Raw genomic sequence first — 23,143 nt, 5'->3', positions numbered from 1 at the left:
AACCATAAATAATTTATTTTGTTAGATTCTTCTCTATCTAACTTACCAAACTTAATTAATTAACATAAATAATCTATTTGGTTAGATTATTTAAATTACAACTAGATTTTAATTTAATATTTTCTCAAAAAATAAACATAGAAGTGAAATTTATCTGGCATATTAAAAATTTAGAGACATGTCTATATTATTAAGCATAAATACATTTAATTTTGTAAATATATATATTAGCATACATAAACATAATAATTAGCGCTTTAACTTATAAATAAATACATCAAAAATGGTTAATATAGTTAAAAATATTAATTGACAAATATGTTGTATAACATATTATTTGATTTGTTTTGTATTCAACCGCAATATGAGAAGTCAACGAATTACACACAATTAAAAATCATTGATCAATCACAAATATTATATATTACAAATCAAACAAACACCGTATAAATGCATGTTTGTGCAACCATTACATTTTTGTATTGTGAAGAATTTATCTGCCTATTTTATTAAAACAGACACCCGTATGGATGCAGAGTTCAAGCTCTAGCATATTTTAAATTTATTACACATCCAAATTTTAAAGAAAGAATTACACTCACAAAACTTGAGTTTTCTTGGATTCAAACCCTCTAACCAATAATAGTTTGCCAGTTTATATTCATTTTTTAAAAAAAGAAACAAAATAATAAAAATTTGTCAAGTTATATTTTCAAAATAGAAAGGTAAAAATATATAAAATAGTACTAGCTGCCAGAACTTTTTTTAACATTGTTAACATCGTAAGCAAAACACTAAATGTTAAACACTAAACCATAAATCGGTGGATAAACCCTTAAACCGTTGGGTAAATCCTAAACCTTAGGATTTAGGATCTAGGTTTAGAGTTTTGATGACAGCGTTTAGGATTTAGAGTTCAAGATTTATCCAAAATTTTAGAATTTACCAAATGATTTATAATTTAGTGTTTAGGATTTTGGTGACGACTTTAACTATACTAGAAAAAAATCTCTTTTTACAGCTACTGCTATTTTTTTATTTTTTATTTCAAAAAGAGAATACAAATTCTTGTTATTTTATTTTTTTGTTTTAAAAAAAAACTAAATATGAGGTGGCAACTATAGGTTGGTGAACTTAGGGTGAACCCACAAAAAACTCCAAACAATTTCTAACATTGTATCTACACTTACCTTATGTTACATACTTTTTTCAAGTGAAAATCTTATATTATTCTTAAGTTTTGTTAACTAGCTCACTCATTTATCTAACCAGAAACAAAATTCTCATAATGGTGGAGAGTTAAAGGCCCCACGGTCATTAAACTCCCGTGAACATTAGCTTCCTTTTTCATCTGAAGAATATATATTAACATGAACATCCACAAGGGTTCAAAGATATAAAAAGAGTTAAAGATGCATGAAACCACTCCAAAAAAATACAGAGTGGCTTAGCCACCTTCACGGACAAAGAGATCTTTAAGCCAAGATGGGAAGCTTGAAGCGATATATGATCGCCATCAATCCTCCCTAGTCACTTATAGCAATGAGATGAACTCCTAAGTTAGAGGATCTAAGAGCATGCTCAAGTCTCTAATGAGGAAGCTTAGACAAAAAAATTAAGGATGAGTTTGGAATAGTATTTGAAGGAGGGCAAAGCAGGAGGACTAATGACAGCACCTACAAAGGAAAGAGTCTTCTACTGCAAAAGCCACACGCATTACCTGAAGATCTCCGACTATGGAGCAAGACGGTTCCAACACCATTCTTAAGGACACAAGAACCACTAGGAACGTTTTTATTCTTGTCCCATAATACTCCAATATTGCATTTTAGCCACAAGAGAGAGGAGGACGTTGCCAAGATTTGGAAGCAGAGCGAATTTCTCGAACTGCTACAACTTCAGTTTGAATATTTTGAGCAACAAACCATAATACCAGATGTCTCTATGTCTGAGGTGATTTTGTTAGTAATAAAATCCAACTCGTTCTGCTTCTGTTACTGGAAACCTGGTCAATACCTTGGCGTGGTGCAAAATGATGGAAAACCATAAAAAATCATCTTAAAGCTTACAAGTTACACAAACCCAGGGCAAGAAGAAAAACTCCATTCTACACTCTTTGGTGTAATAAGAAAATGATCATTCATATATATACACAGATAAAATGCAAATCTAAACAAATCTAAAAGAGCCCCAGAACACACTAAAAAAACTTCAATTTAAATCAGATTCCACTCTCCACAAATATAATACTGCATCCGCATGATAAAAATACTACAGAAATCTATGGGAGGTTTGGTTAGGACGACCAACTAACTAACACACGGATGTGTTTGCCTTCTTCTTCACCGGATTGTTGTTCTACCAAAAGACAACGCCCCTATTTTGCTCTCCCTGCTCTGAGAATTCAAACAGAGAATGGTGTGATTGATTTAAGGGTTAAGAAACAGAGAATAAAGCATCTTGAGGCTCTTTCTTTACCTGAGACTTCGGGGAAGGGAAGATATTCCAGAACCTTAAAGTTTCATCTCCTGCTCCTGTCACGATCGTCTAAGATCACACAAGAGAAGTATGTTAACGTAAGCAAGTATAAGTTTTTAGATTGTGATTATGAGAATATATACGTATTATGTAAATGGCAAAGACTAACCTGTCCATCTGGTGAAACAGCAAGATACAGAACACGGAACGTGTGTCCCGTGAGAGTTGCCAACTGTGTAAGAGAAAAATTACAAATTTCAGTTCTTTAAAACTCCGCAAAACTCAGCAAGAAACTGAAAATAAAAGAAGACAGTAACTCTTTACTTTAGACATGGTTGGGTACTTCCAAACGATGATTTGGTTTTGGGAGTATCCGTGCGTGCTCACAAGCTCATTCACGTTCTTAGACCAAGCCAAATTACACACCTGACTAGTGGTGTCCACGCAATTTAAAGAAGTGTTTGTCGTGGTGTTCCAGAAACGGATACATCTATCAGCAGTGCCACCACCGGAGGCAAGAAGTCCGTGGAGATGCGGTGACCACGCAATGGCTTTCACCGCTGCTGTGTGCTCACAGTATCTCAAAACCGGCTGTGTTGAATGTTGGTTCCACACAAGAAGCTGCAACATCAAACTATAATCACTAAGTATTCTCAGAACCAAAATGAAGATTATATGTTATACCTTATTGTCGTTTCCGCCTGATGCTAGCTCGCGGTTGTCATAAGACCATTTGAGTCCACAGACTTCGGATTTGTGACCAGTTAGTTTACTGACATGATCTTCTTGACACCGTATGTCTCTCTGAAGTATGCTCTTGTCTCTGCTACCAGAAGACAAAACCGATGAGCTCCATGCTAATGCTCCAACTCGTAGTCGATGACCTTCCATCGTTCTTATCCTCTTGCAGCGCAACGCATCCCAAATCTAGTGGAAAGCAAAAAAGAAAACAGCACGAGTAAGGTTCTACACAAGACAATTATTATCATAGAAGACTCCAAGAGAAAAAATGTATCTCTTGTTTCTAACTAACCTCTACAGTTCCGCTACTAGTTCCAATAGCCAAATGTGTTCCACGTAGTGCCCAGCTGACTGAGCAGACGCTCTCATCGACTCCGATATCGCATAACTTAGTTACCTGCAAATAGCAGCAATGCATTCCAAGTCTAAAACTCTTGAACACTCTTCTAAGACAAGAAATAGAGTCGGGAAGAAGAAGAAACTCACCTTGCTAGTACAAGCATTCCACAAATAAACGCAGTTGGCTAATCCCACTGCCAGAACATTTTGTGCCGACCAATCTACTAGATTCAAGTAAAAATCATCTTGCAGAGCCGGCGCATCCAATACCTAACAACAACATTCACAGGACAGATCAACATTTGTAATCATTGGATAAAGAGTAGACATTATTACACACATTCTTCACTAACAGAGACTTCACAAACATCTCACAACTTTCACAATATTAATACACTCAGAGAGGTGAATTTTCAGGAACACAGTCTAAAACACAAAATATACATGGAACCATCCAAGAAAGCACAAAATCACACAATATATCTAACAACAAATCATCTACAGGACAAAATGCAATATCAGGAATAATCTACATTTGTAATCATTGAACAAAGAGTGGCCATTACAACACTCTTCAAAAACAATCCCCTACAACACTAGCAAAGACTTGACAAACATCCACAGATAAATACATTCAAAAGGATGAAATTTGACCAACATAATCAATAATTAAATGTCTCAAACACCAACAATACACGAAACCATCCTAGAAAACACAGAACACTAGCAGAGACTTCAACAAAGGCCTCACCTTTCACACATAAACACACTCAAAGAGACAACATTTCAGGATCAGGAGGCTCAAAAACCAACAAAACACAAACCCAATCCAAGAAAACACACAAACCCAAACCTTGTAAGCCGACTTAAGAATGTTCCTCGTCGGCTTAACGGGACTACGGCTAACACCAGGAGCCTCATCATCACCCGCCCCACCAAGCGGCGAGAACGAGTTAACCGGCCTCTGCGTCTCCGTCTTATACCGAAACATCTTCCTGGACGGAGAGAACCCAGTAACGACGTCTCCCTTCTCCGGCGTATCCGGTTCGAACATCGCGGCCCGGAGCATGCCGGCGTAAGAACCGGGCCCGTCTTCTTTGCCAGGCGAGGGTTCGAGGCCGAAGAGGGCGAAGTTGGAACCGGATCTGCTGGGGATAAAGCGGTCGGAGTAGATGGGTTTGGAGGGGGAGTGGTAGTGGTTGGAGTCGATTAAACGGTTGATTCGTTGGGTCTCGAGTGAGACCGTCGGTCGATTCATTGACGGTGGGAGGTTGAGCTGAGAGGAAGAAGATGGCTTCTTGGGAGGATCTTCTCCGTCAACCTCCATGGTTGATTTGATTCTCTTGCTGCTTCTTTCCTCCGCCAGGTTTTCAGATTTGGATTTGCGCTTCTCTTTGGATTCTCTTTTTTTTTTTTTTGTTTCCCGGGAAATTCTTGAGGGCAACAGAATGGGAAATTTGGTGCGAAAACGGAGGCGTGATCAGCTGTGGTACGGTGTACTGTTATGTATTTCTGAACCGTTTTATTGGGCATGTAAGTCTGTCTACCGTGGTAGGTATACGGCCCAATAAATGTTTCTGTGCAGCCCAATTAAGTACTTTTGTTTTCGTGGTGTCCAATACTTGAATTCCTAGTCTTTGCAAAATAATTTGTAATTAATAAATTCTGCAGAGATCAAATGAAAGTAGTTTTCCTAAAATTTATTTATGATAGCAAAGACAAAACATATATACAATAACTAGTAGGTCAAGTATCTTATTACTAAAATTTGAATTTGAATGGTTCCATACAGGTCTGCAGAGCTAGAGATGGCAATTGTGGATTTGGACCGCGGGCCTGTCTCGTTAAGAATTGTCGCGGAACGGTATTAGGATGAGGTTTTCTAGGTCTGTAAATTTGCATGCCTCGCGGGACAAGTCTTTGCGGGACTAGGTCTTTTGCAGGATGGGCCGAAACTGGTCATGCAGGATTACATGGACTCACATTTTTTTTTCTTATTTTACCTGAAAAAACGAAAGAGAGAAAGAGTGAGAAAAAAAAGTGATTCTTGTGACTTTTCTCCCAGAAAACATATAGAGTTCCGGCGATAATGATTCGAGATCCGGCGACTCAAGCTCCATTGATGATGATTCGAGCTCTAGTGGTGTTTTGATTTGGCTTTTTCTTTTTATTATACACAACTATGAATTGCATTATTACAATGTGGGATTTCTTGTTTAAGTTGATTGGTTTTGTTTTCAGTACTATGAAATTGTGTTTTTCTTAAATTAAATTTGGTTACAATGATGTTGTTTAGGAGAAAAGTTAGTTGAATATTTTATCATTTGTAAAATTTGACAAAGTGATTCACAATTTTTTTTTGGAAATCCAAAGAATTACAAAGAGAGATGGTTTGATGAAGACATACAATACTTGAGCCAAGTTATTATAAAGACAACAAGTCAATCAGATTCAAACTTAATAAAATCTTATGCTGATATCAAAAAAAAAAGCTTTTAACTCAAGAACGCAAGCACAAACAAAGCTTTATGGTGTTGATTTTGATAAGGTTTTAATGAAGCTTAATGAACTCTCTTCAACTCTCTTACACAACTCTTCCACAACTCTTCCACTTGAACTTTCATGAAAGAAGTTGTAGTAGGTAGTTTGATAAAGAGACATCCCGCGGGATGGCCCGCAAAGACCTATATGTTTTGCTGTACGGATTTGAGCCGGCATTTTGAAGACCACAGTCCGTGCGGAACATATCTGCTGTGACTCGCTCGATGACTAGTCCGACGCGGTACGGAACAGGACGAGATGGGTAAACCAGTTGACATCTCTAGGAGGAGCTATTGTCTACCTGCTAAATACGTGGGTTTTAAGCCTTGTATAAAAAATAATACAAAGTGTTGTTACTAGTTCGACTGGGAAAAAATAACCAAAACAAAATTAAGAAATCACATGATTTATAATGTTTTAGACGAAACTAATATTACAGGGCGGGGTTTAGAACTGAAGTCGCTGTAAAACATTGTGGTGGTCCAAAAAAACTTGTAACTATAAAATTCATCTAACCACTGTCAATACAAATTTAAAAGAAAACTCTAGTCAAAAGAATCTTTTCGCTATAAATTCCTCGAGTTTTCATCCAATTCATAAGTGTTTATACTTAAAACGTATAAATAAAGATTACATATTCTATTAATATGCTCTTAAATTAATTAACTGACCCAAAACAGGTTGAAGTAACAATACCTTGATCAATTACTCATTTTCTGAAGAAAATGTTCAAAAAAAAAAAAAAAAAGTTACTCATTTTCTGAACAGTTAATTCCATGCATATATTATATCTCCTAGATAGTGAGACAGATCTTACATCTAAATTTAACATGTCATTCAAAAAAAGAAAGAAATAGATCTTACAAATCACACTACAACATTTATAAGAAGCTCAAATAACACTAAAAATGGAAAACAAATGATGATTAAGGAGGATCTAACTATTAAGTTATGTTGTTACTTGCTACTGTACCTATTATTGGGATTAGCCCTAACGTGACCCACCATTGAAACCTGAAGTGCTTCTTCTTCATAAGCTCTCTGCTCTATCTCTTCTCTCATCGCTTTCTTCTTACCTTTCACTAACATCGCCACCACCAATAACCCTAGCAGCAACGCTCCAATCACTGACCCAATCACACTCCCTACCGCCACTTTCCACCGGCTCAACTTCCCACCTCCCCCGTTATTTACACCAGGTGAAGACGACGGCGTTATCACCCCACCACCACCACTACCATCATGATGTTTAGCCACGAGCGCATAATGCCCCTGTGCTGTTCCCAAGCAAACATAGGCTGAAACTTGCTCTTTGAACGTTATGTTACCGTTACTTGTGAAGCACGCACACAATAGAGAGGAATTTACACTCCTAGGGCTACCACTTGACTTGATGCTCAAGAAATCTATCAGAATATGGTCTTTCTCTGTGCCCATTAAGTTTACTTCATAAGGGTTCACAGCCACACCGTCCGGGTTAGAATTGTAAGCCAATAAACCGAGAACCGGAGTCACGAGCTGGTAATTGTAACCGGTTAAGTTATAACCGGTTGAGTAAATAGAAGAAGACCAGTTAAGACCCAAGTTCTGTCTCACCAGAATCACTCTCTCAACACATGGCTGCACACTCAAGCCCGGACCAAAGTGAAACTCTCCTATTCTTGCACCGTGTCTCTTCAAACTCCCGCATCTAAACTTAGCCGTATCGATATCAATGGATGAGAAATTTGCTGGAAGATGAATTTTCTGGACCGTGCCTGTCTTGACATGTATGTTGAAGTTTCTGATGGTGTAATCTCTGATCATTAGATCAAGGAGATGTGCTGATTGGATCGTCTGAGGTTTTGATTTCTGTAAATGGAAGAGAAGGATGATGAAGATAAATGGTATGGAGCCCATGTGAGCAGGATCCACAAGATTCTGAGAAGATTTTAAGTTTATTTAAGGGTTGGAAGAGAGAAATGGCCAGGAAGAGAGAGAGCAAGAGATTGATTGTGTGTTACTTTCTTGGCATGTGTTATGGGAACAGACATGATCAGTATATAGTATATACTATGTATTGTTTAAGACATAATAATGAATAAGCATGGCCGATGTTTATAATGCATCTACAATATTATCCTACTTTTTGCTAGCCTCGTGACATTACTTTACTCTTTGTAGTCTTGTTACATCATTGCCTATATTAGTTTATTAGCTGAAAGATTTGATTATATTCTTTGATCATTTGATTCATTTGCAATATTTTTTTGCCCCCACAGTCTTAAATAAAAGTCTGTCTTTGTTGGCATCAGAAACTATCCAAGAGAGAAAGGTTTACTAGAAACTTTTGCTAAAAATGTCATCTTTCCACCAATACCAAATATAAGTAAACATGAAGAAGCTTTTAAATCCAACCATGATTAAAATCCGGACAAATGATACGACACATTTTACTACACAACAAATCATAAGATGAAAAGCACCCCTTCTAGTAATATATATAAATCAAGAAATTGACAAATGGAAATTTACATGGGTCAAGTATTAGTTTAGATCTTAATGAAATCATGTGGAGCAATGGAAGCTAAGTCTAATGGTGAGAGAAAATGGGTAAATGATGATGATGGGGGGCATGAGAAGATGATGATAATCATTGCTCTTTTCTCTTGTTAAAAAGACAGAGATTGGCATGCTATAATGTTTGTATGACTTTTCCTTCTGTGTATTGTCTTAAGAACTAACAATCCCCAACTCATATTTACATATTCCACCATATTATTTATCTTTCATCTTATCACAATAGAAATCATACTTCAATGAATAAAAGAAATACAACAATTAAGTCTTGGACCGGCCCTGACTATTATCACCTACAAGATCATATATGATAATACAATTCCACTAGGACTAGTTAGAAATATATTTTCTATGCAAATTATGATACACACAAGACTACATAACAAATATATATAATTTGTTGTCCTATTTTTCCTGATTCTATTTATCCTTTTCTAGTGAGAGCGGTGAAGTGTTCCACGTCAGCAAGAGGAAAAATGAATAAACAGAGCAAAATGACAAACAGCTTATATTTGATTTGTTTAAAAATGAAGAAACAGAGCAAATTACAGAGTTTAGTTTCAGTGCATGGGGACGAGACCCACTCTCTGCGCCATTTCGTAGAGACCAATGCTCATAAGAACCTTAGCATCAGCTGTTTTGCGCCAGAGCTCTCTGTACGGCACTAGTCGGACTTTGATAAACTCGCCATGTTCGCGGAGCCCTGTCTCTTTGCCTTGTAGCTGTTTGATTGTCTCTTGTTCCACTTGAAGTCTGTAGAGAAACACGCTCATCTCTTCATCACAGCCACCCTGAACCAGAGAAACGCCAAGTGAGAAAGCGACAACCAACCATATTACACACACATTGTAAGACATGGAGGAAAAGATGGCTTTAATTACGGGAGAAGGGAAGATCCGGTGGCCTGTAGATGGGTCAAGGAAAGCAGTGAGATCAACCATGTCCTCCTTTTTTAGTTTTATACCAATCTCCTCTTCCACCTAACGAAGCAAAAGTGTCAGTCATGTAAAAACAACCAACACATAGTCCAATAGACTGTCAACCTCGGGTAAAACAACCAAAGTTCGTAAGCAAGCGTTTAGCAGGCCATATCATTTGCGTTTGCAGTTTTCCAACTCTAAACTTCTCAAGATATTGAATTATCGGCATACCTCACGAACTGCAGTACCAACAAAATCACCTTCATCATCATCCAACATCCCAGCAGGTAATTCCAGAACAACCTTCCCAGTAGGAACCCTAACCTTCACAAAACAAACCATACCACACACACACATCATCTTACTAACTAACTTCGACATAAATCAATTCACACACAAAAAAAAAATGAATACCTGCTCAGTGAGAACCGCGTAAGTCTCACCATCATCAGACTCCAAGAGAATGAGCACAGCTACGGCTGGTCCTCTTGCAAACACAATACCTGGAACCTAACGGCGTCTGAGCTTAGAAATAAACAAGAGTAGAACAATGGTTGAATACAGATACAAGAAGATGATAAGATACCTTGTGACCAGACTCCTTGTCCAAAATATCTGCTTTGAATTTGAGAAAGCCAATTCTTTCTCCAAACATATCAACACCCTAATCAAAGAGACAAGCGCTGTTTACATTACAACATTTAATTGTGTGAGGCCTTTTATCTGATTAAAACTATACCTGAATGATAACTTCCTTCAATGTCATTGTCCCATCAGCTAAAATTCCAGTCTCTGATTCTAAGTTCCTTAGCCAATTCTTGAACAAGGACGAATCTATCGCGTTCCTACAACAAAACATTTTCACCAGAGAGTCTAGAGAGAAAGATCAAACACTCAACTCGCCTGAAATCAGAGGCAGAGACTCCCGCGGCTGCGGCGACATTGACAGGCTCCGTGGGTTGGCTCGGAAGCGTGATGGAGTGTGTGAGAGAGGAGGAAGAAGATGATGATGACATTTTGCAGTATAGCATAAGCTTTGAGTGGTGAAGACGATGGAGAGCGCGTGAGGGATACGCGAGAAACAACCGTGCGGGGAGGGTAAAGCCAGACATCGATGACACGACACGAAAGGGAAGATGATGGAAAGTAAATAAGACTTCCACATGTCGAAATTGTACGTGTAAGGCCTTTATGGGCTTTTTTGTTAGGCCATAAATTTATAACAAAACAAACAAACTCAATTTATATATTTTAAACAAAACTTATGTACAACAAGGTTTCGTGGTGTAGTTGGTTATCACGTCAGTCTAACACACTGAAGGTCTCCAGTTCGAACCTGGACGAAGCCACATCCTTTTTTGTAAGCCTTAATTTATTACCTCCATCACGTAGATCACTGGGCCATACGTCTACATTTTTTTAATATTTTGGTTACGCAGTAGGGAGATGTTTTTTTTTTTTTTTTGACAGACGCAGTAGGAGATGTTTAGAACCTCTATTTTTGTATTTCATTCATGTCAAGAACGGAGAATATCCCACCAATATACATTTCATTTGCCCAAAAAAACAAAATGAAGCCGACCATATAATGTCACACACCACATCCCCTGATTTGACTTCTTCATAATATGTTAGCCTTCGTTTTGGGTAATACTTGTAACCCCTAAGGAAACCATGTTTTGTTTTGTTAGTTTAGTTGCACCAGCTGCTTCTAGCTTTACCTCCTAGTGGTCCATATACCACCTTGTACCGTCCTTGTTCTCTGCGACGTACTAAAGTATTAGTCAAAATGATCAAAGATATTATTATTGTGGCTATGGTAGTAGTAGAGGCTTGAATCAATTAGCTTACTTCATTCCCTGCTTGAAAGGAGCTCAGTCTATTTTCCTTGGAGCCCTTACGCCAAGAAACAAAGATAGTAAAAACTCAATATGATTTTATAAGGTTGGGACAGAAAGTAAAATGAAATGAAGATTCACAAGTTGCAGGCAACCTTTACTTGTTCAGGCTGAGGGGATCTTAACCGAGATCCATTATTTGGCTGGAGCTCCGGTTTTATAGAGAGCTGTAAGTTTAAACCATTGTTAAAGCAATGTTTTTTGGAGCAAATTGATCATGAAAGCTGTGAGTTTTACCTTACTGAAAAGGTCTGTTGGCAAATCTTGTTGAACCTTCTTTTGTGAGCGAAAACTAAACTCCCGAGTTTGTGTCTAAAACACACAGTTTGAGCCAATTGAAAGAAACAAATGAAACTCCATACTGAAATATATATATATATATATACACCAAGTGTAAAGATTAATCTATGGACTGACTCTTACCAAGGAAACTGTGGTTTCTCGCTTGCTTTTTCTGAAAATGCCAATGTCTCGTCTACTTGAAACTATCTGTTAATAAGAAACAAATCCCATATGAGTGTGTGTACCTATTAGTATGAAATTTTTTTGAAGCAAAAGCAGATACAACGTTAGGAAATAAAAAACAGTATACCTTATTGTCAAGAGGACGAGCTTTGAAAATGTGTTTTCTGTCATCATCTTTAGCTATATCAGCAGCTCTGGGTCTGTTAGAATTTCAAGGACACAGAATAATTAATAATTGTTTCATACAAGAGTTAAAAGAGTAAGAAAGCAAGAAACCCTTTAATACTGTATAGGTAGTACCTTCTTGGTTCCCTGTTAACACCATCAAGAAAAGCTTTCGTATCAGGCTTATACGACCCCTGTCAAAAAGAAAGATTTAGTAAGGTGAATAACTTGATAAAAATTAGTAAAGTTTCAGTTGATGTATAACCTTATGATAATTATTCCCCGTTGATACTGCTGATGAATGTTGCATAGCTCTTTCTGAGGTCTTTAAGTGAAATTCCTGATAAGATATAAAAATCTAATGTATTAACTGATAAGCCTGTAAAATCTATTTTAGTTTCTAATGCTTACTTGAAACTCTGGTAGTTTAGGAGTGCTCTTCTTCCGAATAGGCAACGATGGAGCCTCAAAGATCTACGGACAAAATAACTAAAATGATTTCCATGTTTTTTTTTTTTTGGTAATCAGCTTCTACAAGCATATAGTACTACTAACTTTTCGGTTGAAGGGGCGTGCTTTGAATCTATATACTGATGTTGCGTCCTGGTCCAACTTAGCATCGTCCTTTTGCCTGAAATTAATCATTGGTGCAAGAACCTGTAAGGTGAGAACTTTCCTATAACTATATTTATTTACTGTCAGCCAAGCCAATATCTATTATAGGCACTTACCGTATTCTATTTGCTCTATGTGATGTTGCAAAATCAGGCTCCTGTGGGACAGTAGTCTTTGTCCTGCCATGTTGTAAGTTCCTCTCAAGAGTTCTGTCCTGTAAAACAACATAGCAACCCGATTAAACGATTGACAACAACAAGTTTAAATTATTCATATGTTTTCAGGAAACAGATAGCCAACCTTCTTGACTGCCTTGTGGACAAAATTCATCTCCTGTGTCTTTTCAGCAACCTGAAAAGTGAAAAGAGCTTATTTTAGGTCAAAGCGGAGTAAAAAGAATTTTTTTACTGCGTCTAGTGAAACACTTCAACTCCGCACAACAAAAATTTAGAACTACTAAACACTCTACCTTGCGAAGTAGACCTCCATCGAGCTTCTGTCTTTTAGAAGCCTGTGCTTCAGATCCAGATGAAGAAAACAAGCCTTTCTCCTTAGTTTTATCCACTTGCATACGGACTCTAGAAGATCAACAAAAATAAATTTGACAGGAGAAAAATAGCAAGAGAGATATATGATTCTCATAATAATAATAATCACCTGGAATTATCTAGTTTTGCCAATTGGCTAGCAGTGGGCTTCATCAATGTTGAACCTCTTGGTATCTGCCTAGAACTTGACTTTGTTCTGCATTTTACTTTATCATTGTGTACGTGATTGCTAATCGTTGGTCCTGGTTAAAAGGTAGAGGACGTGAGATTTTGGACAGAAAGGCAAAAAGGACTAAACAATAAAAAAGTAGCAGCTATAACTATGTATTGTCAATGAAGTAAAATACCAAATAAGATTGTAACAATAGACATGATGATATGATGGTAAAAATGACCACCTTTAAGCAAAGACTCATTTGGAACATTCTTTAATTCACCACCCCTTTGAATGAAGTTAAAAACTCCAGACTTCATTTCATTTGCTGAAAATGTCACATCAAAGCATTAACTTGTAAGGACTTCAACAAAACCAGTGTAAAAAAGGTAATGCAAGCATAATATTAAAATTCACCTGTTTCATTCACATCTGTGGCTAGACAATGCTGGTCCTGGGAGATATCTATGTCGCTCTCCCGGTCCCGGACATCTTCTGATTTTGACAAAGGCTCCGTCTTTTCATCAGAAACCTCCTCTCTCATCATTAACAGTTTTATTGAAAAAGCTAAAAAACACACACACACACAATCAATTCAAAAAAAAAAAAAAATTAAACTTTGATCTTAATACGTCATTGATTGCTACTAAACACAATTAACAATCACATTGATGTTTAGATTTCAATTAAAGTCGTAAACTTTGGAGTTCAACGGTACTCACGAGAAGGTGGGTAAGACTCAGCGGTCTCGAACCAGAGTTCGGCAACACGAGACTCCGACGGAGACTCCTCTCGAGTGAAATCGCACCAGCGAGCAGCATCAAACTCATACTCCAGATCGATTTCAGTTACTTCGAACACCATTGGCTCATCTGTCTCCATATCTTCATCCGTATCCCTCTCTGTCTCCGTCCCCATATCTCTCTCTATAACCTCCATCATAGTCACTGTTTGTGCTAGACTCTACTTCACGTGAACTCACGAAACGAACCCCGTTCAGACAAAACCCTAGTTTATGTTCGGAAACTCAGAGATGTCACAATCGGTTTTTGATGAGTTGAAGCCAAAGATTTTTGAGAGATGTGAAGAGAAGAATTGCAGAGAAAGGAAATAAACGTCACATTTTTTTTTCTTTTCACTGTTTTAATTATAAAGAGACAAAACGGCATAAATTTTTATTTTAAGTTTCGCACAAAACGACATCGTTGCATAAGCGTGCAGCTTCCCTTACGTCGTGTCTTCTGATTATTATGTAACAGAGGTTTTGAATTTGATTGGACTGTTGAGAGGGAGTCGTGTACAAAGACTAGAGTACCCCTCTATCAACACAGAGTATCTAGGGGTCTTTTCGTAGTTTCGGAAGACATGACGTCAGGCTTCGGGCTACGAGTTTCTTTGTTGTGTCTGAAATTTTCGGCGGGGAATTTCGATTTGTGGATAAAACTTCGATTCCGTCACCTTTGTCCCGTTTGACTTGTCTCCATCCTTTGTGTAAATAAAATAAAATCTCTATTTTCCAATTATTGTTGTTATAAATATGGTAATAATCTAGTCTTTGATTATTTGTTTCTTTTTTCATTAGAAACAATTTGAAACTTTCTCTCTTTGTGCATGTCATATATTTTCTTGTTCTTTGTACCTTCCAATGTGATTGTTTGTTTAACAAAAATTTAGGCAAATGATTATTATTTAAATTGCTATGTTTGTTAGAAACAAATTAGAACTTTCTCTCTTTATGGATGTCATACATTGTTGTTCATTGTATTCAGGGTAGACACAAATCAAATATCGAGAGTTTTAAAAGTATTTGTTATCTGATCCGTTTCATCCGAATAATCAGTTATCCAATATGATTCGATTTGTAGTATTTGATGTCTGAATATCCACAAAATTTATATTTTTAACCAGATATCATTCGATTCAATCCGTACAGATAAAATAAATAATCCAAAATAATATAAGCAGTAATATTTTATGAAAATAAACATTTATTTACTTTCTATAATTCTAATAACTAAAATTGCCAATTTCATAAATAAAGTATTGTAAAACTTACATAAATAGATAATAATTATATAATGTACATATATAATTCTTTAATATATGTATTTATATTCATATAACGAATTGAATCGAATATCAAATCCTATAAATATTATTATTTGTGATTTTCTTCGTTTCCTATGGATATTAGATCTTAATATTTGTTTTCAGCGTATAGTTACGGATATCCAGATTTTTTAGTTCAAATCAAAACGGAAAACAAATTGAATTAAAATTTACAGATATTTTGCTCACCCCTATTTGTATCTTCGAATGTGATTGTTTTTTTTTTTTTTGCAAAAAGAAGTAAAAACAAAAAAAATATATTTTAATTTAAGAAAATGATGATTAGCTAAATTACTGTGTCTTGTTAGAAACAAATTAGAACTTTCTCTCTTTGTGTATGTCGTATATTTTTGTTCTTTGTATCTTTGAATGTGATTGCTTGTTTTGCAATAAAAAAATAATAAAAAGTATATTCTAATTTATGTAAATGATCAGATTGAAAATAACAATTCTCTATATTTTCCCCTATAAATAGATAAAACTCTATTAAGAGGCATACATTGGAGCAAATTCACATCTATAATAGAGTTTCTTTATTTTGGAGGAAAATATAGAAATGAAATAGAGGTGCATGTCATTTCGTTTGTTGTATTTTCTAGGATTTTTAAGAACCCCCCCCCCCCCCGCCCCAATCAAGTTTTTTGGGTATAAATCCCTAAATTAAAGATTCAACATAAAAAAAACCAACCTCACTAATCGTAATGAATTGGCCCCTCCATTACTTGGACCGTTTAATATTTGAAATCCCCCGATTAGTTATAATGACAACACAAAAACAACCCGACTTTCTTCTTTATATCTGACTCAGGAAAAATCCGAAACAGAAATTAGGTAATTCATTCGAATGTGAAATGGTTCCTCTTCCTAATTAATTTTTTGTTTTAATAATAAAATTCGTAAGGTGTTGGTTTCAATTGATTTTTGTTTAGTTTTCGAATGTGAAATAGTATTTAGGACTGTCATTTGTGGCTGTAGCTTGTTCTAAGACTATCATCATTGTGGTTTAAATGATGTCTTAAGCCTTTTTATATGACATTTGATAGTGTTTCAAGTGTTTTTTTAACTTTTTTTATGACTATTGTTGTGTTTGAAGAGTTGATGCATAACATGACCCTTAAAGATATAATATTTCTTGCACTTGTCGTTGTAGGAAACAAATAACATGACCCTTGAAGACACATAGAAACAAGGAACATTGTTCACTTCATTTTAATGGTTCTAACGACCATACCATGAGTTACAACAAAACATGGTAAAAACATGGTTCAAATGAGTTTAAGCCTAGTTATTCCGAAACACCAAAACATGGATTTTAAAGTCGAGTTACAAAAAAAAAAATTAGAAAGAAAGTTTTTCGATGAGCCAACTCTAGTGTGCTAAGGTGAAGCGAGTTCAGTGACTGTTTCTCCTACTTCAGTTGTTGATTCACCGGGTTGAGAGGTTGTCTTCTATTTTTTGAGGATTTTCCTTCTCGAATATTTGGTGGCTTGGACACAGAAGGTAGCGTACATTTGCGTTTGTTTGTGTCCAGTTTTGCGACAATTAAAACACATAATCAAATCAATAAAAATCACAAAACCCCAGATAAATTGAGATATAAACAAATAAAACTTACCTAATCATCTTCCTAACAACTCGAACTCAGTCTCTCTCAAAATCAGGTTCTCAGTTTCAACTCTCCCACCAAACTCAATCCAGCTTCTCGGTTTCAACTTTGTCACCAGACTATAACTCAGCCTCTCTTGAACTCTCACAATCACCAAATGAAACTCAAAACTCTTCTCTTTCGCTAATTAGGGGTTTCATCGTTCTAATCTCACAGCAATTTGGGGATTGTTAAGACACTTTAGAGTAAAATGGTAAACAACATGACATTTTACTTAAACATCGTGATGTTTTAATAACAAATCATGTTGCTTTAAGACTTTCCGGCCCAAGTAATGGAGGCAGACTATAATTCATTACAACTAATGAGGTTATGGGATTTTATGTTGAATCTTTAATTTATGGGTTTCTATCCGAAACAAACTTAGTTGGGGAGTTTTTACATTAAAATTTTTATCTTCTAATGTGATTGTAGGGTACATTCGAGTTAGAAAAAAAAATCAAAAGTAGATTTATAATGTAGGATCATGGTTAGTTATATTGCCATTAGCAAATATCACTAAAAGTGTAATAATCTTGTTGACATACCATGACTCGCCAACGTACGTTCAGAGGATTTATGCTAGATGATTTCAAATTTGTGTAGATTTTAAGCCATATTATCAACTTTAAAGTAGTTTTTTTTTTGTTTCTATTGGTCACACTCTGTTTTGTTTAAAATAGTATATAGGTACATACACTATTTCCATAATCAACAATAAATTTCATATTCATCATTTTAATTAGCAACAACATGCATTACAGTTTGTCAAAAAAAAAAAAAACATCATACATTATAAAGACTTGAAGCAACTAGACACTGATACAAAAGACATATTTTATCATCAAAAATAATGAGTGATTTTATTTAAATTATTAATTCAATATTTTGTTCTTGTTGAAAGGTAAAATTAATCTCCTTTCATAATATTTGTTATAATTTGGTGGTACTAAATAAATTATTTGTCGGTTCTAATCAAAACTACAAAAAATAAAACTACCATTTATATTTAGTGTATGTGATTATATTGTAAAATTTATTTGTAAACTATGCAAATGTTGTAAACTTTTCCATATTTTTGTTAATTATGAATTAAACACTTCTAAGTTCTAAATATTTTATTCATTAAATTGTATAAATATTAATTTAATGTTTGTTTTTTTTTTGATAACACATGTATGGTTTTCTCTGCAGAGGTCGTTCGACCTAAACACAAATACTGTATGTATGAAACTTTCTAAATTCGAGCTATACTTCTTTAAAATAAAATCTAAAAAAAAATTGAGCTATACTTCAACTTCAAGAAGATTCAAAATGCATGTGAACAACTCAATATGTTATGTAATATATTGCTATACTAGATGATTTTCCAGTGCTCAAGCACGTGTATAAATATTTATAAAGTAAATACACTATAACAATTGATTGATATTTAGTTTTAGTTTTAAATAAATATATAATTTGTATACATAATTTATATTAATAATACTATATTCCCTTCGTTTCAAAATGTTATATATTTTAGATTTTTCACACATTTTAATAAAAGACATTAAATTTGCATAATTTTTTTGTGATTATCTTTTTTCCCATAATTTTAAGCCAATAAAAATATAATAAATGCAATTAAGATTTTTGGAGTTTGCAATTAGTTAATAAAACATGCATTGAAAATGCAATAGATCTTTTTGAAACAATTTTTTTTCTAAAATATATAACTTTATGAAACAGAGGGAGTATTAATTTAATTAGACATATGATTTTAGGTATGTTATATTTAGTTGTTTTTGTTATTTTAAAGTCGATTTAGTTATCATTTGGATATATTGGATTACATCTATTTCTATGAATTTAACTATAATATTTGTTATTCTAAGTATATTAAAATTTTGATTAATTTTCTTATTTGCATTTAAGTTGGTTGTTGTCTTAGATATGTAAATACATTTTAATAAGATTATGTATCCCTTAAGATATATTGTGCTTAGAATGAAATAAAAAATAATCTAAAGTGTGTGATTTCCAAATTACAAAAAATAATATAAAGATAATATTCTGAAGTTTCATGCATATGCATAAATTTTACAAAAGAACTAAATTGTAACAGTTGGTTAATATTTTATTTTCATTTATTAATATGTTTTGACTCAACCTTTAATTTATATTTAAAAAATAAATAAATTATTATTCTAAATTTATATATTCTTATTGTAGTTAAATATATGACTGTTTGAAAGTATGTTTTAAAATAATAATATTATTGTATTGTTTAAAATTATGTTTTAAAAGAAATAATATTTATTTTTCTAGTGTCAAGATTATCTGTGTGAAGTTTTTTTTTATGAGATCACATTATATAAAATATATTTTTTCATCAAATATATATATATATATATATATATATATATGTAAAGAAAGTATTTTAATAATTCAAATTATATTTTATGTTATTTAAAAATATGTCTTAAATGGAATATTATTATTTTGTAAACTTCCCTTTTTAATGAAAACATATTATAAATACATATATTTCCGTTTTTAAATTTTATAAATGTTTTCTTTTTATTATATATGTTGTTTGGAAAATTTTTAAAAGGAAACTAAATAAATTTTTTTAATAATAGTATTTAAATAAAATATTTTTAATTTTATTAAGGGTATCTCGGTAATAAACTATCATTAAAACTAACGTGAACGCGACATGTATGAAACTGACTTGTTAAATAATATTATAGAGATTACTTACAAATGGATATGTATAATAACCCTTTACACTATTTTAAATCATTTCAATTCTTGCAACTGAATTTGAATGTGTTATTATTCCTTCCTCTGTGAGAGCATGTGTTTCAGCAAATGACAAAATGACATTGATAGACATTAATGAGTAATGGATTTTATTCGCATGAAAGACACATAGACTCGCTGTTGAAAGTGGTACCAACCACCAACAAGTCTGAAGCATTTTCATGACTAAAAAAATAAGAAACTCAGAAGCATATTATTAATTTATAATAATGCACTTGAATTTAAAACATTATGTTAAGAATAAAACTGCGTATCAATTAGATTTGGCATGTATATTCATTGCCATCGGAATAAATATTTTTGCCTAAAATTGGTATATCTCCCCCTCGCAAATAGTATCCTTCTGATATTTTCAAACAGATTAAAAATAATTGAAAAGCATTTATGTTTCTATAAATTACACTTTTTCAATCAATAATATTTGAGTTAAATAAAATTATTTATAAAATCGATGTGTTTATATATAATGCATTAAAATTCTTAAATGAGAACTTTGGTGTAACAAAAAACATTAAAATGATATTCTTTCATATTATAGAGCGTATAACCGATAAGAAAAAAAAGTTATTATCATACGAGAAATTGAGAAAAACTAAAATCTACCATGTGATCTAATTCCGGTTAAATTCATATTTAGCATCAAGTTAAAATTTATTAATTTGGCTTAGTTAGCTTAAATAGAACAAAGCGATTAAACCGATGTAAATCAGAACACATAAAAAAAGATTTAGTACAACAAAAAAGAGTTATAGGAAACATTTATATGCTTTTTTTGTAACACCGATGCTTAAAATGCACTTCTAGATAAATTATATAAACTCTAAAAGGTTTTATGGGGTTTCGTACCAAAGATACTTTTGAAGGGTACAAAGACAACATTTATTTGGGGATGAGGGTTGTTGAGCAAGATTTGTTGCTCGGTTTACTGTGTTGGGGGAGGTTCAAATGCACCGATACAATAATCCGTACGAAATGGACTTATTGATGCATCTGATACAATTTTCAGTTTCAATTTTTCAGATATGAGAAAAAAAAACAGCAGAAAATTATTACTCCCTCTATTTCAATCTGTAATTAGATCTAATTAAAAGTATTAATATCAAGAAAGTTATTACTTTTGAAAAGGTAGTATTTAATATATAAATTTAACCAATAAATAAAAAAATACATTATTGGATTAATTACACTCTATCCAATTAATGAAAAAATGCTTTAGATTATGTAAACACTTCATATTGTGAAACAATTTTTTTTGGCTAAAACTACCTATATATTAAAACAGAGGGAGTAATAAATACTGAATGGTCTTGTTACGTTGTTTGGTAGTTGACATAATTCATTGAATTGAGCTCACATGCGCAGTATGGGGCAGCTACTTGAAAACTCATAGTTAAGGTTTCGTCTTCAATTCCACCATTTAATATGTCGAAAGCATTTACAAAATCTCAGACTTGTTTGACATTTAGTTTCGAGAGAAAATGAATAAAGTGCGCTTCTCCTCTATTATATTTTCGAGAGAAAACATATTCTATTTTTGCAAACATATAATCAATCACATGGTATAAGAATTTTAGTTGATGTCAACGACATACAATGCAATGGTCATATAACAACGATACTAACAAAATGTAAAGATTCACAATTTTTATTTACCAATTTCTAGAGATATCTTATTTTAAAGATATACGATAAACATATGTTAATTGCTTATAGTGAACTTACCGGAGTGGGTTAAGTACCACGAAGTTTGTATGATTATTCAGAGTTTCAGTAGAATCATTAGGCCAAGTCCAACGGGACTATATAACACCAAAATAGTGTTGTATTTACTGATTTCTCTCTCCAATCAAACGGCAAAAGCAACGCCATTTTTATGTGATTCCCTTCTTTGCTACAGTGTCACACTATATTTGGTGTAACACTGTAGCAACGGCAAAACCTTCTTTTTTTTTTTTTTGCAAAACTGTTCATTTCAATTTTGTTTGAGCAAAAAAATATTGTTTAATTATAGTTGATTATATTTCTGTTACAGTATTATTTTATAATTAGAACTGATATTTTAATTAAAATAAATATACGAAATTTCTTTTGTTATCTTTAACATGGATTTAATATAAAATATTAATTTATATGAAAACAAATTAAAAACTAGATTAAAAATACATAACAAAGTTTAATTCAAACACAAGAAATTTAAATTGCAAAATTAAAACTAAAAAAGAAAAATTGCATACAACAAAATAACTTTTAAAACATAAGCCTAGATAATATCTAATAATTAGGGAAATTATTATTCATCCCATTAAAATAATTAGAATATGGAGTAGAAACTTCTAAATCATTTGGTGATATTTGATCTTCACTGGTAACTTGTTCTCCTTGAACTTGAGATGCTTGATATTGAGATCCATGGTTGTGGTATTGAGAGCCTTCTCCATGTTCTTCATGTTGGTTTGTTTGTGTTTTTAATTGTTTAATGTAAGAGTTTATTTTTATAATAATATTTTAATATAATTTTGTCATATAATATTATTCATATTTTAATTAGAAATATGTTTTACAAAGTGAATTAGAAATATTTTTTAATTATGATTTTAATATAAGTTAATATATGTTAGTCATAAAATAATAAATATTCTACTTAAATATTAAAAACAAAGAATCTTTTTAATAATTTAATAATGGAGAATATTCTTTTTAGTGTAAGATTTGGTGTTGTGGTTGGAAAGCCAAAAATATTTAGTGCTAAAACTACACTAAAATAGTGTAACTTTTACACTAAAATAGTGTTATAGCATCTCCAACCCCACTCTATTTTCCACTCTAAAATAGAGTTTAGAGTAAAAAATGCTCCAATAGTACTTTATTTCTCACTCTATAATAAAGTAAAAAATAGGTTTACTCCAAATATAGAGTAATTTTTTTTGTTCATCACTCTATTTTATATTCTAAAATAGAGTACCATTAGAGCAAACTCAAACTCTGTTATAGAGTTACTCTATTTTAGAGTAAAAAATAGAGTAAACCATTGGAGATGGTATTAGGTGAATGGCTATTAGATGTTGAACCTAGCTCGTAATTTATCCAAATCCCTCACCTATGAAGCCAAGCAACTTCTCGATAAGCTTTCTTTTTAAAGAAAACAAAAACAAAAATAT

General features: G+C 33.3%; 4 protein-coding genes and 1 non-coding gene across 7 annotated transcripts; 1 reads left to right on the top strand and 4 right to left on the bottom strand.

Moving 5' to 3' along the window:
- Positions 1 to 2,038: 2,038 nt before the first annotated feature.
- On the bottom strand, positions 2,039 to 5,149 carry LOC103839917 (protein FIZZY-RELATED 1). The gene is made up of 8 exons (XM_009116404.3): positions 4,412 to 5,149; positions 3,706 to 3,828; positions 3,512 to 3,616; positions 3,163 to 3,405; positions 2,803 to 3,099; positions 2,648 to 2,710; positions 2,479 to 2,547; positions 2,039 to 2,396 (listed from the first exon to the last, which is right to left on the bottom strand). Exons 1-8 carry the CDS (start codon positions 4,883 to 4,885, stop codon positions 2,343 to 2,345), a joined length of 1,428 nt encoding a protein of 475 aa, XP_009114652.1. The 5' UTR covers positions 4,886 to 5,149; the 3' UTR covers positions 2,039 to 2,342.
- A 571-nt stretch (positions 5,150 to 5,720) lies between these two features.
- On the bottom strand, positions 5,721 to 8,478 carry LOC103839916. The gene has a single exon (XM_009116403.3). It carries the CDS (start codon positions 7,996 to 7,998, stop codon positions 7,057 to 7,059), a length of 942 nt encoding a protein of 313 aa, XP_009114651.1. The 5' UTR covers positions 7,999 to 8,478; the 3' UTR covers positions 5,721 to 7,056.
- A 567-nt stretch (positions 8,479 to 9,045) lies between these two features.
- On the bottom strand, positions 9,046 to 10,838 carry LOC103839915 (nudix hydrolase 14, chloroplastic). The gene is made up of 7 exons (XM_009116402.3): positions 10,482 to 10,838; positions 10,318 to 10,423; positions 10,165 to 10,242; positions 9,993 to 10,088; positions 9,810 to 9,902; positions 9,540 to 9,638; positions 9,046 to 9,449 (listed from the first exon to the last, which is right to left on the bottom strand). Exons 1-7 carry the CDS (start codon positions 10,688 to 10,690, stop codon positions 9,219 to 9,221), a joined length of 912 nt encoding a protein of 303 aa, XP_009114650.1. The 5' UTR covers positions 10,691 to 10,838; the 3' UTR covers positions 9,046 to 9,218.
- Positions 10,839 to 10,853: 15 nt separating this feature from the next.
- On the top strand, positions 10,854 to 10,927 carry TRNAV-AAC. The gene has a single exon. It is a non-coding gene; the product is annotated as a tRNA-Val (tRNA).
- A 134-nt stretch (positions 10,928 to 11,061) lies between these two features.
- On the bottom strand, positions 11,062 to 19,484 carry LOC103839913 (protein TPX2). Of its 3 annotated transcripts, none has more exons than XM_033278934.1 (17): positions 14,146 to 19,484; positions 13,841 to 13,990; positions 13,668 to 13,751; positions 13,379 to 13,511; positions 13,191 to 13,299; positions 13,022 to 13,072; positions 12,838 to 12,935; positions 12,662 to 12,737; positions 12,518 to 12,580; positions 12,372 to 12,464; positions 12,242 to 12,300; positions 12,069 to 12,141; positions 11,900 to 11,965; positions 11,714 to 11,788; positions 11,578 to 11,643; positions 11,430 to 11,474; positions 11,062 to 11,340 (listed from the first exon to the last, which is right to left on the bottom strand). In XM_033278934.1, exons 1-17 carry the CDS (start codon positions 14,363 to 14,365, stop codon positions 11,296 to 11,298), a joined length of 1,506 nt encoding a protein of 501 aa, XP_033134825.1. In that variant the 5' UTR covers positions 14,366 to 19,484; the 3' UTR covers positions 11,062 to 11,295. The 3 variants fall into 3 exon arrangements, with proteins under 3 accessions (XP_033134825.1, XP_033134824.1, XP_009114648.1); XM_033278933.1 differs by having other exon boundaries at positions 11,572 to 11,643; positions 14,146 to 19,481; XM_009116400.3 differs by having other exon boundaries at positions 11,572 to 11,643; positions 12,372 to 12,446; positions 14,146 to 19,476.
- Positions 19,485 to 23,143: the final 3,659 nt, after the last annotated feature.

This window comes from Brassica rapa, chromosome A09 (genome assembly GCF_000309985.2).
Source record: "Brassica rapa cultivar Chiifu-401-42 chromosome A09, CAAS_Brap_v3.01, whole genome shotgun sequence".
Classification (NCBI taxonomy): Eukaryota; Viridiplantae; Streptophyta; class Magnoliopsida; order Brassicales; family Brassicaceae; genus Brassica; species Brassica rapa.
The sequence above is the reverse complement of the archived record's forward strand: the minus strand, read 5'-3'. Positions and strand labels throughout refer to the sequence as shown.

What these genes read in the sequence shown, in the direction of transcription:
- LOC103839917 (XM_009116404.3), bottom strand. Translation starts at nt 4,885, where the DNA reads ATGGAGGTTGACGGAGAAGATCCTCCCAAGAAGCCATCTTCTTCCTCT. An exon ending in CTAGTAGCGGAACTGTAGAG is followed by an intron (nt 3,406 to 3,511) that starts GTTAGTTAGAAA and finishes GCTTTCCACTAG; the next exon opens with ATTTGGGATGCGTTGCGCTG. An exon ending in CAGGCGGAAACGACAATAAG is followed by an intron (nt 3,100 to 3,162) that starts GTATAACATATA and finishes TTGATGTTGCAG; the next exon opens with CTTCTTGTGTGGAACCAACA.
- LOC103839916 (XM_009116403.3), bottom strand. Translation starts at nt 7,998, where the DNA reads ATGGGCTCCATACCATTTATCTTCATCATCCTTCTCTTCCATTTACAG.
- LOC103839915 (XM_009116402.3), bottom strand. Translation starts at nt 10,690, where the DNA reads ATGTCTGGCTTTACCCTCCCCGCACGGTTGTTTCTCGCGTATCCCTCA. An exon ending in ACGCGGTTCTCACTGAGCAG is followed by an intron (nt 9,903 to 9,992) that starts GTATTCATTTTT and finishes TGTTTTGTGAAG; the next exon opens with GTTAGGGTTCCTACTGGGAA. An exon ending in ACCGGATCTTCCCTTCTCCC is followed by an intron (nt 9,450 to 9,539) that starts GTAATTAAAGCC and finishes TCTCTGGTTCAG; the next exon opens with GGTGGCTGTGATGAAGAGAT.
- LOC103839913 (XM_033278933.1), bottom strand. Translation starts at nt 14,365, where the DNA reads ATGATGGAGGTTATAGAGAGAGATATGGGGACGGAGACAGAGAGGGAT. An exon ending in GCAAAACTAGATAATTCCAG is followed by an intron (nt 13,300 to 13,378) that starts GTGATTATTATT and finishes TTGATCTTCTAG; the next exon opens with AGTCCGTATGCAAGTGGATA. An exon ending in TCCACAAGGCAGTCAAGAAG is followed by an intron (nt 12,936 to 13,021) that starts GTTGGCTATCTG and finishes GTTGTTTTACAG; the next exon opens with GACAGAACTCTTGAGAGGAA.